Below are 14,183 nucleotides of genomic sequence, written 5' to 3' on the forward strand. Positions count from 1 at the left end.
TGTCAGTTCTACCCAAAGCAATCTATACATTCAATGCAATCCCAATCCAGATCCCATCAACATTCTTTAAGGATATAGAAAAACCACTCATTAACTTTATATGGAAAGGAAAGAGACCTTGGATAAGCAAAGGACTACTGAAGAAGAACAAAGTAGGAAGTGTAACACTCTCGGATCTCAAAACCTACTCTACAACCACAGTAGTCAAAACTGCCTGGTATTGGCACAACGGCAGACACACAGACCAATGGCATAGAACTGAGAACCCAGAAATAGATCCATCGACCTATGGCCAGCTGATTTTTGACAAAGGGCCTAAATCCAGTAAATGGAGAAGAGAATGTCTGTTTAATAAACAGTGCTGGCAAAAATGGATCTCCATTTGCAGAAAAATGAAACAAGATCTGCACCTCACACCACACGCAAAAACTAACTCCAGATGGATCAAAGACTTAAATGTGAAACCTAAAACTATAAAGTTCCTCAAGGAAAAACTAGGGGCAAATTTAGGGGCCCTGACACATGGCATAAGTAGACTATCAAGCATAAACCAAAACAGACAAACAGTAGAAGATAAACTAGATGAATGGGACATTCTAAAAATTAAATTTTTATGTGCTTCCAAAGACTTCTCCAAAAGAGTCAAAAGAAAACCTACAGATTGGGAAAGAATATTCAGTAATGACATATCTGACATGGGACTCATCTCTAGAATTTATAGAAAACTCCAACACCTCAACAACAAAAAGACAAATAATCCAAATAAAAAATGGGCAGAAGATATGAATAGACACTTCACCCTAGAGGATATTCAGCCAGTCAACAAACATATGAAGTAATGCTCATGATCATAAGCCATTGTTGTTGTTGTTGTTATGTGCCGTCGAGTCAGCCCTGACTCATAGCGACCCCTCCTTGGGTTTCCAAGGCAGTATCACTACGGAAATAGGATTGCCCAACCTTCCTTCCGAGGAGTGGCTGATGGGTTTGAACCACCAGCCATCTGATGAGAAGTCAAGTGCCTTAGCCACTATGCCATTAGAGAGATGCAAATCAAAGCAACAATGAGATACCATCTTGCCCCAGCACTAGGAACAAAGTTCAACAGAGAAAATAATAAATGCTGGTGAGGATGTGGAGAGATTGTGACTGTCATACACTGCTGGTGGGACTGTCAAATGATACAACCACTGTGGAAAGCAGCATGGTGATTACTTAGAATTAGAAACACCATTTGACCCAGCCATTCCATTACTAGGTGTATATCCTAAAGAAGTGAGAGCCAAGACAAGAACAGATATATGTACACTCGTGTTCATTGCAGCACTATTTACAATAGCCAAAACATGGAAACCACCGAGGTGCCCATCAACAGAAGAATGGATAACCAAGCTATAGTACATACACAATGGAATACTATGCAACCCTAAAGAGTAACGTAGAATCTACAAAGCACTGCAAAACGTGGATGAACTTGTAGGACATTACGCTGAGTGAAATAAGTCAGTCACAGGACAAATATAGTATTAATTCTCTATTATAAAAAGTCAAGGAAACGTTTATATATGGAAGGAAACTTTCTTTGTTGGTTACCAGGGGTGGAAGGGAAAGGGAAGGAACACTGTTAGATAGGTAGAGACAAGTATTGATTTGGGCGAAGAGAAGGGAAATGTACCAAAGGTGAGTGATCAACACAGTGGCACTGAAGAAGAGGAAGGCATACAGAGGTGCATAGGAGGTACTGACAACAAAGATGAACTCTTTTGCACATACAGTACTGCATTGTCAGTGAAGGCAAACATTGATATACAGGTGGATAGATGGGTGTACAGGTTGAACAATCAGGTATGTCTAGGCAGGGGGTAGCGTGCCCAAGACCATGTAGGGTTAGCAGACAATGTTTCTACAAGTATATTGGATGTTCTGTAAGATTTCCCAGGTGTAGAGCTGACATGGGATAAGTTTGTAGTCACTTCTTAGCTACAGCCAGCTATCAAGAGAGAGCAAGTAGTTGGACCTGTGGGCTTGAGACTACAGTTGCAGGAAACATTAAGCTCAATTGGCTTAACATACTACACAAAACATTGTTCCACATCCTACTTTGGCAAGTAGCGACCGGGATTTTAAAAGCTAGCAAGCTGCCATCTAGATGCAACAATGGGTTTCTCCTTATCCAGAGCAAAGAAGAATGAAGAAAACCAAAGATGCATTGGAAACAATTAGTCCAAGAAACTGGTTAAACCATGCAATCCTCAGCCTATATGATTATGAGACCAGAAGAACTAGATGGTGCTACCACTGGCTACCACTGTCAACCACTGGAAGGGGGATCTATGTAGGAGATCCTGGATAGAATGAGAGAACAATGTGGAACAAAACTCAAAATCATTCAAAAAAAAAAAAGGAGGGGTTGTACCAGGTTTGCTGGTCTGATAGACCCTGGTAGAACTACTGAGAAAATGGTTCCTAGCTGCCCTTCAAGTCTGGAATTGAACCCATTCCTGTGGCTTCCAGCCAAGCAAAAGACAAGCATATGAGCTGACCATTTGCATTAGGTAGATACACTCCTTGGAGAGAACAATCATGAGAGAATAGATGGGCTGTGTATGTATAGGGAGACAGCTCGGAGGGCAGGAGTGCATGGGAGGGAAGGACACAGGTAATGGTAACTATGGGGAGGAAGTGAGAGGGGAACTGTTACATTGTGGTAAATTGCAGTCAACTTCACAGACAAAGTATATGTGAGCTGCTGTATGGAAAGTGAATTTGCTCTGTAAACTTTCACCCAAATCACAATAAAAAATAAAAGTAAATAAAAAAAGTAGAGAAAACATAAGAAAAAAAATAGCTGACTAAAATACACTCTTGTCTAAGCTGACCAGATGGAATGGAACGACAGAAAACAATATTCCCATCTATCATGAAAGCAATTCCCACCTAGTATTTACCACAATCCTCCCTCTTGGTAAAACAAACAAACTTCTGTGACAAAAGGTAGAGGGCAAAGAAAGAGAATCATGCTGCAGGATAGGAAAGGTGGCAAAATCAAGTAGTCAGCTGTGAAAAGTTAAATAATTCACACTTACTTTTTTGGTGCATTTCTTGACAGTGTTGATTAATTCTTGTATTACCAGATCTACACTCTTCAAAGAAGGCCCTTTCAGCTTCACAATTTGTTTTTTGACTATTGCTTCAAATGCCATGTCAGGAGTAAATAACCCTGTCCTGAATGCAAGAAAGAAAGAAATATATTAAATTGAAAAATTGAGTAATATAGAATGATTTTAGTTATTATTTAAAGTAAGGTGCTGTTGAGTCAGCTCTGACTTAGAAACCCTAGGTACAACAGAACAAAACACTGCCTGGTGCTGCGCCAGCCTCACAATCACTGCTCTATTTCAGTCTATCACTGTAGCCACTGTGTCAATCCAACCCCTTGACGGCCTTTCCCATTTTCACTGACCCTCCACTTTATCAAGCATGATATCATTCTCCAGCGAATGGTCCCTTCTGACAACATGACCAAAGTAACTGAGATGAAGTCTGGCCACTCTCGCTTTCAAGAAACATTCCAGCTGCACTTCTTCCAGGATAGATTTGTTCATTCTTCCGGCAGTCCATGGTACTTTTAGTATTCTTCACCAACACCATAACTCAAATGCATCAACTCTTTTTCTGTCTTCCTTATTCATCATCCAGCTTTCACAAACATATGAGGCACTGAAAATACCATGGCTTGGGTTAGGCACACCTTAGTCTTCAAAGAGACATTTTTGCTCTTCAACACTCTAAAGAAGTTTTTTGCAACAGCTTTGCCCAGTGCAATATGGCATCTGATTTCTTGATTGCAGATTCCATTGGTATTGGTTGAGGAAACAAGTAATATGAAATCTTTGACAACTTCAATCTTTTCTCCATTTATCATAATGCTGCTTATTGGTCCAGTTGTGAGGATTTTCACTTTCTTTATGCTGAGGTATAATCTGTACTGCAGACTGTAGTCTTTAATCTTCATCAGTAAGTGCTTCAAGTCATTTTCACTTTCAGCAAGCAAGGTCGTGTCATCTACATATCACAGGTTGTTAATGAGTCTTCCTTCAATTCTGATGCCACATTCTTCTTCATATAGTCCAGTTTCTCAGATTATTTGCTCAGCATACAGATTGAATAAGTATGGTGAAAGGATACAACCCTGACACACTCCCTTCCTGATTTTAAACCACATGGTTTAAACTTTATCCCCTTGTTCTGTTCGAATGACAGCCTCCTGGTCTAGGTATAGGTTCCTCATGAGCACAGCTAAGTGTTCTGGAATTCCAGTACTTCCCAACATTATCTATAATTTCTTATGATCCACACAGTTGAATGCTTTTCCATAGTCAATAAAACACAAGTAAATATCTTTCAGGAGCTCTGGCAGCATAGTGCCTAAGGCATTTGACTGTTAACAAGAAGCCTGGCAGTTCAAACCCACCAGTCACTCCTCGGGAGGAAGATTGGGTGATCTACTTCTGCAGTGATACTGCCTCGGAAACCCAAGGAGGGGTCGCTATGAGTTGGATCCAACTCCACGGCAATGAGAGAGAGAAATATCTTTCTGGTATTCTTTGCTTTCAGCCAAAATTCATCTGACATCAGCAAGGATAACCTTCATTCCATGTCCTCTTCTGAATCCAGTTTGCATTTCTGGAAGTTCCCTGTCAATATACTGATGCAACCATTTCTGAATTATCTTCAGCAAGATTTTTACTTGTATGTGATATTAATGATAATGTTTGATAATTTTTACATTCTGTGGGATCACCTTTCTTTGGAATGGGTATAAATAAGATCTCTTCCAGTCAGTTGGCCAGGTAGTTGTCTTCCAAATTTCTTGGCATAGACTAGTAAGTGCCCCCAGTGCAGCATCTATTTATTGAAACATCTCAGTGAATATTCCATCTCCTGGAGCCTTGTTTTTTGCCAATTCCTTTAGTGCAGCTTCAACTTCCTCCTTCAATATTATTGGTTCTTGATCATATGCCACCACCTGAAATGGATGAAGATCAACCAGTTCTTTTTGGTACAGTGACTCAGTGTATTCCCTCCATCTTCTTTTGATGCTTCCTGCACCATTCAATAGTTTGTCCATAGAATCTTTCAATATTCCAACTCAAGGCTTGAATTTTTTCTTTAGTTCTTTCTGCTTGAGAAATGCTGAGCATGTTCTTCCTTTTGGTTTCCTAACTCCAGGTCTTTGCACATTTCATTATAATAATTGGCTTTGTCTTCTCGAGATGCTCTTTGAAATCTTATGTTCAGCTCTTTTATCTTGTCACTTCTTCCATTTGCTTTAGCTACTTTCCATTCAAGAGTAAAGTTTCAGAGTCTCTTCTGACATCCATTGTGGTCTTTTTAATGACCTTTTGCTTTCTTAATGGATGATATTCTTGATGTCATCCCACAATTCCTCTGGTTTTCAGTTATCAATGCTCAATGTATCAAATTCATTCTTCAGATGGTCTCTAGGTTCAGGTGGGATACATTCAAGGTCATATTTTGCCTACTGTGGATTTGTTTTAATTGTCTTTGGCTTCAACTTGTACTTGCATATGAGCAATCGATGGTCTGTTCCACCTTGTCTGGCCTTTTGGCTGAAGATACTGAGCTTCTCCAACACCTCTTTCCACATATGTAGTCAATCTGATTCCTGTGTATTCCATCTTGTAAGGTTCATGTGTATAGCCACCACTAATGTTGTTGAAATGTTGTATTTGCAATGAATAAGTCATTGGTCTTACAAAATTTTATCCTGTGATCTCCAGTGTCATTTTTATCACCAAGGCCATATTTTCTAACTACCAGTCTTCTTTGTTTCCAACCTTCACATTCCAATCACCAGTAATAATCAATACTTCTTGATTGCATGTTTGGTCAGTTTCAGACTGAAGAAGTTTGTAAAAATCTTCAATTTATTCATCTTTGGCTTTAGTGGTTGGTGTGTAAATTTGAATAATAGTAGTATTAACTGGTCTTCCTTGTAGGCATATGGATATTATCCTATCACTGACAGCACTATACTTCAGGATAGATCTTGAAACATTTTTTGTGGCAATGAATGCCATGCCAGTCCCCTTCAATTTGTCATTCCCAGCACAGTAGATCATATGGTTGTCTGATTCAAAATGGCCAAAATCAGTTTATTTCAGTTCACTAATGCTTAGTGATGATTATTTTAATTTGCTTTCTTTAAAGAACTATGACAGGAAAATATGATTTTAAAATACATCTTGAGTTCATGTGCAGAAACCTAAACGTTATTTAATGGAGCATGTATCAAACTGAAAGAGTTCCTGGATGGTGCAAATGGTTAAGTACTCCACTACTAGACTGGGTTTAAACCCTATCAGAGGTGCCTTAGAAGACAGGCTTGGAGACCTGCTTCTGAATGGTCACAGCCTTGAAAACCCTAAGAAGCATGAATCTCCTGTGATACACATGAGGTCACCATGAGTCAGAATCTAACAGATGGCAACGAACAACAACAACAGTGTTAAATTGAGGTGTCCTGAATTTGTGTTAATAAAACTTAGGTTGCCTACTTCATAGATGAACTCAGGTGTCATCTTTCTATTGTTAGTTGTGTTTCAGCTTCTGGCTAACGGACAAGTTGAGACCATGTTGGGAACAGAACCGAAGAGGGTGAAGATTGACCCTAAGTGGAACCAAATCACATTTTGGGGGCCTTAAAGGGACTTTCACTTAGCCAAATACAATACTTTTACTTGGCTTTTAAAATCTTACCAAGTACATTTTTGTTAAATATAACAAATAAAAACTCAGTAATGGAGTATTGTAGATTTAATTTGCAAACTTACCAACAACAAAAAAAAATCAGTAGTTATTATTATGGAGCTAATTTGCCTGTAAGATAATAAGAAGTGTACAATGTCCTGAGTATGAGACATACTAATGTTGTGATTATTAGGCTCTCAAGTATATTAAATTTGAAAACTTTTGTTCCTATTTGATTCTGTCAAATTTTAGTATAATAGAAGCTGTCTTTGCCCATTAAGGACCTGATAGAATAGATGTTTAGTTTTTCCTTCCTTGTTCTGCTAACACTGAGTGCCATCCTTGAACAAGGGATAGAGATAGTCCTTGTAGGGCACACAAAGATATATAATAACGACTCTCCCTACCAGTGTAGTTGTTGTTTTATTGTTGGGTGCTGTCGAGACCACCAGAGCAACCCCATGGGACACAGTATAACTGCCCTCTTGGGTTTTCTTGGCTTTCTTTTATTCTCTAGCATCAACAACCTCCATTACATCCTCCCATCCTGTGGTAGTTAAGTTTGTGTGTCAACTTGGCTAGGCCTGGTTGAGTGGATGGACAGCTGGATGTGGTATTCCCCATGATAAGACTGGTAATCAACTCCATGGTGGAATCTACTGTGAACAGCCGAGTAGCTGCTTTAGGGATGTGGTCTGCTTCCTGTATATAAGGAGAAGCCTTGGGGAGTGGTCTCTAGCCTATGGCACACTTGGACCCTGCAAGTAGCCATGTCATTGTTTAGCAGGCTGCCATGCTCTACCGACCTTGGGACTTTCAATGGACTTGAATTAATGGCCTGCCATGTAGTTTGGTAACATCAGGACTGTGCTTTTTTACTTATCAACCTTGGGCTTGTCCGTCTCTGCAGCCAGCACCTGAGTGAAGAAAAGCCTCCATCTCCAGTGGGCCAAGAGCAGGAGACAGAAGCTGAAGCCCAAGGTTGATGGGCTTTCATCCAGCGCCTAGAGCCTGGCAGTTTGAACTCCAACTTAAAGTCTCCCAAATGTAAGAGAATAAACTCCTGTTTGTTCAAGCATCCAATTTGTGGTATATTCTTGTTAGAGCAGCACTAGGTAACCAAAGCACATCTTCTTAATTTTCATTATATCCCACCACAGCAAACACACACACACAATACACCTTTGACAACTGAAATAATTCTTGCTGTCTAAACAGGCAAGGTTCAACTCAAAAGTTACCACTTCTACTAATCTTTTTCAATCATGATCCACAACTCCTGGCAAAATTAATCTGTCTTTCCTCTGTGTAAGTAATTATTACTTGTGAGCATGTCGAATCTCTCTCACTAAAAGGTAAGGCTCTTGAAAACAGGCTTGCTCTTCTGTATCTCCCCTATTGTGCCAAGCACAGTGCCTTAAGCGCAGTGTTTTATTTTTAATTGAAAAATGCTATGGCAATATGAGAAATTACTACTGAACCCAAAATAAGACTTCCTATTTCTTATTCCCACCTCTGTGTTCTACTCTGCACAGTTGGTAAAAAGGCTACTTTACTAGTCATTTATAAATATGGATTTTCATTTGGCAGCTTGAACTGAAGACAAGAAAAATGTAAACCACTTGCCTGATGCCATGTATGTTTTTGATTGCATAGCTTATTTCTCTTCGCAGTTCCTTCTCATTGAATTCCATCTGCAGATGCAAAATGAGCTGCGGTTATGATACTTCATTCCTTTGAATGATAATATTGTTGAATATTAAAGAATGAGAATAACTCAACTTAGTTATTAATAAATGGGAACATTTATTAACAGTTATTAATAACAGAAACATCTGTTTATATAAAGTCCAAGGCAACATACAACACTAGGAATTTCTGGGAGCCTTAGTGCAGTAGATAAGGAGTACTATGCATAAAAGATGCCTTCTGGACATAAATGTGGCCATTCATTTGAAATACATAATTCTTTATTCTATTGCTGAATATACCAAATTTGATGGTGCAAATGAATAAATAAATGACTGTGTCACCTGACATGCATAGCAATACAGCTCTCTGGAGATTAACAATGGCTGGCTTTTCTCCCTGGCCATTTTAACCACCTGAATTTAAGGCCTCTTTATAAAAGGAAATGAATGATATTTTATTAATCCAACACAGGATAGATTGTTGTATAGACATTTCCCAGGAGTTCTAAGTACTTAAAATTTATTTGAATGTAGAATCAAAGCATCATAAAGCTTAGGTCTGGAAAGGATATCAAGAGCCCCTTACTTCTGAGATTTAACTTCTCCAGCCTCACTGTCCACCCATTCTCCCCCTCACACATTAAACCATAGAACAAAGAACTGCCTTAGTTCTCTATCCATGCTCCCTGAGAAGTTCAGGTCCTTTAACTAATCCTCTCTTTCTGTCTGGACCCCGTTCTCCCACACCCTTCCTGTTCCTTTCTTAACTAATTCAACCTTCCAGACTCATCTTGGAAGCCAGGCTAGGATTTATGTCTATGGGATGTGTATCCATAGCACCCTACACTGAAGTTTATCATATTACTTAGCATATTTTAATGAAATTATCTATTTATGATCTGCCTCCCACACCAACATATAAGCATGTGCCTCTTTGCAGGTGAGGCAAGCATGATAATCAGTCCCTAAAACTACTCCGCCGTGTATTAAACCAAACCAAACTCACTGCCATCAACTCATAGGGACTCCCTTTGGGTTTCTGAGGTGGTAAATCTTTACAGAAGTAAATTGTTCCATTTTCCTTCCACAGAGCAGCTGGTGTGTTTGAACCACTGACCTTCTCATTAGCAGTCAAATGCCTCAGGCACCATGCCACCAGAGCTCACAGCTGTGTATTTCAAATTTAACATATACAAAACAGAACTCCTAATTCAAATGCCTATACAAGCACAGCTTTCTTCAGGTTTCCGCATCTGTGGTCACCATCTGTGACAGTTGAAGCTGTGTGTCAACAATTCTGGACCACAATTCTGTGTGGTTTAAGCAATTGTCCTGTGGGTTGTTCCAATGATGGATCAGATGTATGTTTTGACCAGCCCATCCATTGAAAGGGAGTTTTCCTAGAAGTGTGGCCTGCTTCCAGTATATTTATAGACATCCTGGGAAAAGAGACACTCTTCTGTGGATCAGGATCCTGTTGTGCTGCCTACAACTGTCTGTGAGCGAACAATCCACCATTCACCCTGGAGATCTTGGATTCATCATTCGTTGGAGTCAACAGACGGCATGCTGCCTGCCAACCTTGAGTTCGTCAGCCCCTGCAGCTGGGTGAGTCGGGAAAAGCCTCCAGCTTGACGTTTGATCCAAGAACTTGGGACTTGCCAGCTTCTATAAGTGTGTGAGCCATTTTTCTAAGATAAATTTCTCTTTCTCTATACATATATATAAGCTTTACTGGTTTGCTTCTCTTAGAGAACCCAGCCTAATACACCATCATTCACTTGGTTTTGCATGTCAAATCTTTCTCCCATCATTGATTCCTTTCTTTCTCCCAACTGCCACATCAGTCTAAATCCGATTGACCCTGCCTCCAAAAACTTCAAATCCATCCATTTCTCTCAGCCATCTCTTTCCCGGAGCATTTTTACTATGAAAACAAAGAACTTAAGCTTCAGGGCCTCTCCCTTGCACAAGTTCCTTAAGTTCCTATGCCTATTTGTATGTTTATAATTCTATTTTTCCTAAAGGGGGTCCCCCAAATTATATAACCTTCATTGTTATTAGCTGCTTTCGAATCAGTTCTGACTCCTGTCAACCTTATGTATAAAGCAGAACTGCTCCATAGGGTTTTCAAGGCTGTGACCCTTCAGAAGCACATCGCTAGGCCTGTCTTTCCAAGGTGCCTCTGAGAGGGTTAGAATCCCCAGCTTTTTGGTTACTAGTCCAGCACTTAACCATTTGTGCCACTGACAGACTTCTTGTATAAGCTTCTGGCTCCACAAAAACTACATCTACCCTTGCCCTTGCATGACTGTTTTCCTCATCTGACTTGTCTCCCCGAAATCAGTCCAACTGCTTTACAATCCAGCAGACATAGTGCTCTTTTAAATTTAGAACCAAATTAGGTCATACCTTGCTTAAAGCACTCCCATGACTTTCCAGTTAAACGTAAACTCCTCACCAAAACCCAAAAAGCTCCACAGGAACTGTGCACTTCCTTCCTCTCTAAATTCATTTCAGACCTGTCCCCCCTTTAGTCAGCTCTGCACCAGTACATCTGTTCTTCACCTGCCATACTCTGTCCTGCTTTAGGGCCACACCCTAGGCTGCTTCCTAGTCCTCTTCCCAGATCATTACATGGCTGCCTCCTTCATGCCATTCTGGTCCTGCTTTAAATATCTCTCCTTGGAGAGATTTTCCTTGACCATCCCATTGAAAGCAGATCGCCCAACCGCTCCCTTTCACATCCTGTTACTATAATAACACTTGGTATTTTCTTATTTTGTCTCTTTGTTAATTTTCTGACTTTTGTCACTAGAAGAACAAGAATCTTCTTTGTCTTGATCGCTGACACCTGGAACTCTGGCATATAGTACAAGCTTAAAAATATTTTTAAATTAATTAAACTACCACTGCCTTCAAGTAGATTCTGACTCATAGCAACCTTATAGGAAAGAGTAGAACTGCCCCATAGGGATTCCAAGGCTGTAAATGTTTATAGAAATAGACTGCCTCACATTTCTCCCACGGAGTGGCTACAGGGTTTGAATTGCCCACTTTTGGGTTAGCAGCCCAATGCTTTAACCACGGCACCACCAAAGCTCTTAAATTAATTAGAGAACAAATAAACATCATAGGAATTTAATTAGTATTTGTTGAAATGATCTAAAATGTAGATAAATCTCATTAAACAAAATCAGAACCATCAAGAAGAAATATTTCTTTCCTGAATTTCATTACCTGAATATGGTTTATCTTATTTTTTGTTTTGTTTAAAGAACTCTCTTAGTCCCATGCTACTCACATAATAGTTAATCAACAGTTATAAAGAACAAAATATGGAAATGAAGTGAAATGAAGGGTGAAAATAATATTCAATACCTTTACTATCTCAAAGGGAAAACGTTCGTGGAAAATACGATTGATTTTAGCACCACCTGAGAGCTCCAGAGTATCTACTTGATCCCCTGATCCTTCAATTCTCTTCTCAAAGTCCACAGCAAATTGTTGAACCATCCTATAATTGTGAAAAAATAAATAAATTCAAGTTAAAGTAGCAAGGCCTTGTACTTTTCATTTTAATTTACTATAGTTATTCTTTAGAATCCTTTCCTGGTGTTCTTAGTGGCACTTACTGGCAGAGTTAAAACTGCACTCTATTCAGCACTCAAAACATGATTTTATGAAATACACATTACTCAGATTCTTTTAGACATTCAATTAGAATAATATTTTAAATATATTTGTCATTAACTACATTCTATCCATTTGGTTGCAATCATGAAATAGTCAACAGAGAACACTTAAAGTAAAAGTTACAGAAAATTTTATATAGAAGAGTCAAATGTACCTCAGCTCCTATTGTATCACCCTCACTAATGTTCCAACGACTCCAGTCAAGCCCCATCACACTTCATGAGGTACTATTCCACTTACCATCCCAAAATGAGCCTCTTCTCCTTGTTCTCTACACTCCCTCTGATTGCTCCACGGGAATCCATAGCTTCAAATATCATCAAGATACTAGTTTCTCCAAACATTCAGTTCGAGCCCATGTCTCTCACGTAAGTTACTGGCCATGTACCCAACTGTTGATTGGACATCCATCTCCACTTAGCTTTCTCAAACTCAACATACCCAAAGCTGAGCCCCTCAATTTACTCCACTCCTAAACATGATGATTGTCCTGCATTTCTGAACTCTTTCTTGAATGGATGGTGACACCAACCCAAAGCAGGAAATGTGGAGGCATCCTGCACTCCTCCTTCTCCCTCACCCCCATGCCTTGAGAGTCACCAAGAGTTGTTCATTTGACCTCTTTTATATCTCTCAGATTCTAGATCTATTTCTCTTCATCCTCCCTGGCCCTACTTTAGTCACCAACCTTCAGTTCTTACTGGGATTATTAAAATCACCTCTAGATGGCCATCCTGCTTTCAGGTTTTCCCCTTGTCAAAGTCAGATCTCACCCTGCCAGGTCAATGCAAATCTGTGACCCCTTTACCCCTTTACAACTAGTTCCAGATTTGTTTTTCAATGGCTCCCCACAATTTAATAACTCCTTAATATATCACCCAATAGTCTTTATGGTCAGGCCCTGACTGCCTCTCCAGTCCCATCTCTTATCACTTACCCACATTCACCTTCTAAGCCAACCACATAGAACCCATTTGCAGTTTCTCAAATTAACATTTTCCTGTGCTTACACTTGTTTTTCTCTTTGCGCCAAATACCATCCTCTCTGCCTCCTGCTTCTTTACCTGGCTAATTTCTGCCTTTCAAGACTCAATTCAAGCATTAATTTTTCTAAGAAGCCTTTCATGACTCATTATCCTGTTCACCAGAACTTCTCATGATTGACCAGATCAAAGGGACCTTTTTGCTTCCTCAGCTGATATCCAGCAACACAGTTAGCAGAGTGTATGACTGTTGCCTGTACATCTATCAGTATCTCCCATAAGGGAAAGGACAAATATTTTAATGATCTCTCCCTGTTCAACACATGAAAGACAATAAATACTTGCTCAATGAATAAATGAATTACTTTAAGGTAGTAGATAAAAAACAAAGAAATATACTATAGGGAGAAAATGTTTGTTGTTGTTGTTAGGTGCCGGCGAGTCATTTCTGACTCATAGCGACCCTGTGCACAGCAGAACGAAATACTGCCTGATCCCACGCCAGCTCCATGATCCCTGCTATACTTGACCCCATCATCGCACCCACTGTATCAATCCATCTTGTTGAAGGCCTCCCCCTCTTTTGTCGACCCTCCACTCTACCAAACATGACATCCTTCTCCAAGGAATGGTCCCTTCTGACAACATGACCAAAACAGGTGAGATGAAGTCTAGCCATTCTCGCTTTCAAGGAGCATTTCGGGTGCACTTCCTGCAGGACAGATCTGTTAGTTCTTTTAGCAATCCATAGTACTTTAAGCATTCTTCGCCAGCACCACAACTCAAAACCATCAACTCTTCTTCGGTCTTCCTTATTCATTATCCAGCTCTCACATGCATACAAGGCAATTAGAAATATCATGGCTTGTGTCAGGCACACCTTAGTCCTCAAGGAGACATCCTTGCTCCTCAGCACTTGAAAGAATCCCGTCGAGATTGACCTTCCCAGTGCTACACGTCGTCTAATGTCCTGACTGCTGCTTCCATTGGCATGGATTGTAGAACCAAGCAATGTGAATTCTTTGACAACCTCAATCTT

The 14,183-nt window shown here is 39.8% G+C and overlaps 1 protein-coding gene across 1 annotated transcript in view; it reads right to left on the bottom strand.

The window, feature by feature from the left end:
- DNM3 (dynamin 3) overlaps positions 1–14,183 on the bottom strand; it is a 903,988-nt gene that overhangs the window by 546,153 nt on the left and 343,652 nt on the right. The window contains exons 8-10 of the mRNA XM_007947116.1: positions 11,847–11,982; positions 8,401–8,468; positions 3,087–3,225 (exon numbers count right to left, since the gene is read on the bottom strand). Of these exons, the coding sequence (XP_007945307.1) occupies positions 3,087–3,225; positions 8,401–8,468; positions 11,847–11,982 (343 nt within the window). The remainder of the gene's footprint in view (positions 1–3,086; positions 3,226–8,400; positions 8,469–11,846; positions 11,983–14,183) is intronic.

Source organism: Orycteropus afer, unplaced genomic scaffold, assembly GCF_000298275.1.
Source record: "Orycteropus afer afer isolate SDZICR_OR568_19922 unplaced genomic scaffold, OryAfe1.0 scaffold00175, whole genome shotgun sequence".
NCBI classification, from domain to species: Eukaryota; Metazoa; Chordata; class Mammalia; order Tubulidentata; family Orycteropodidae; genus Orycteropus; species Orycteropus afer.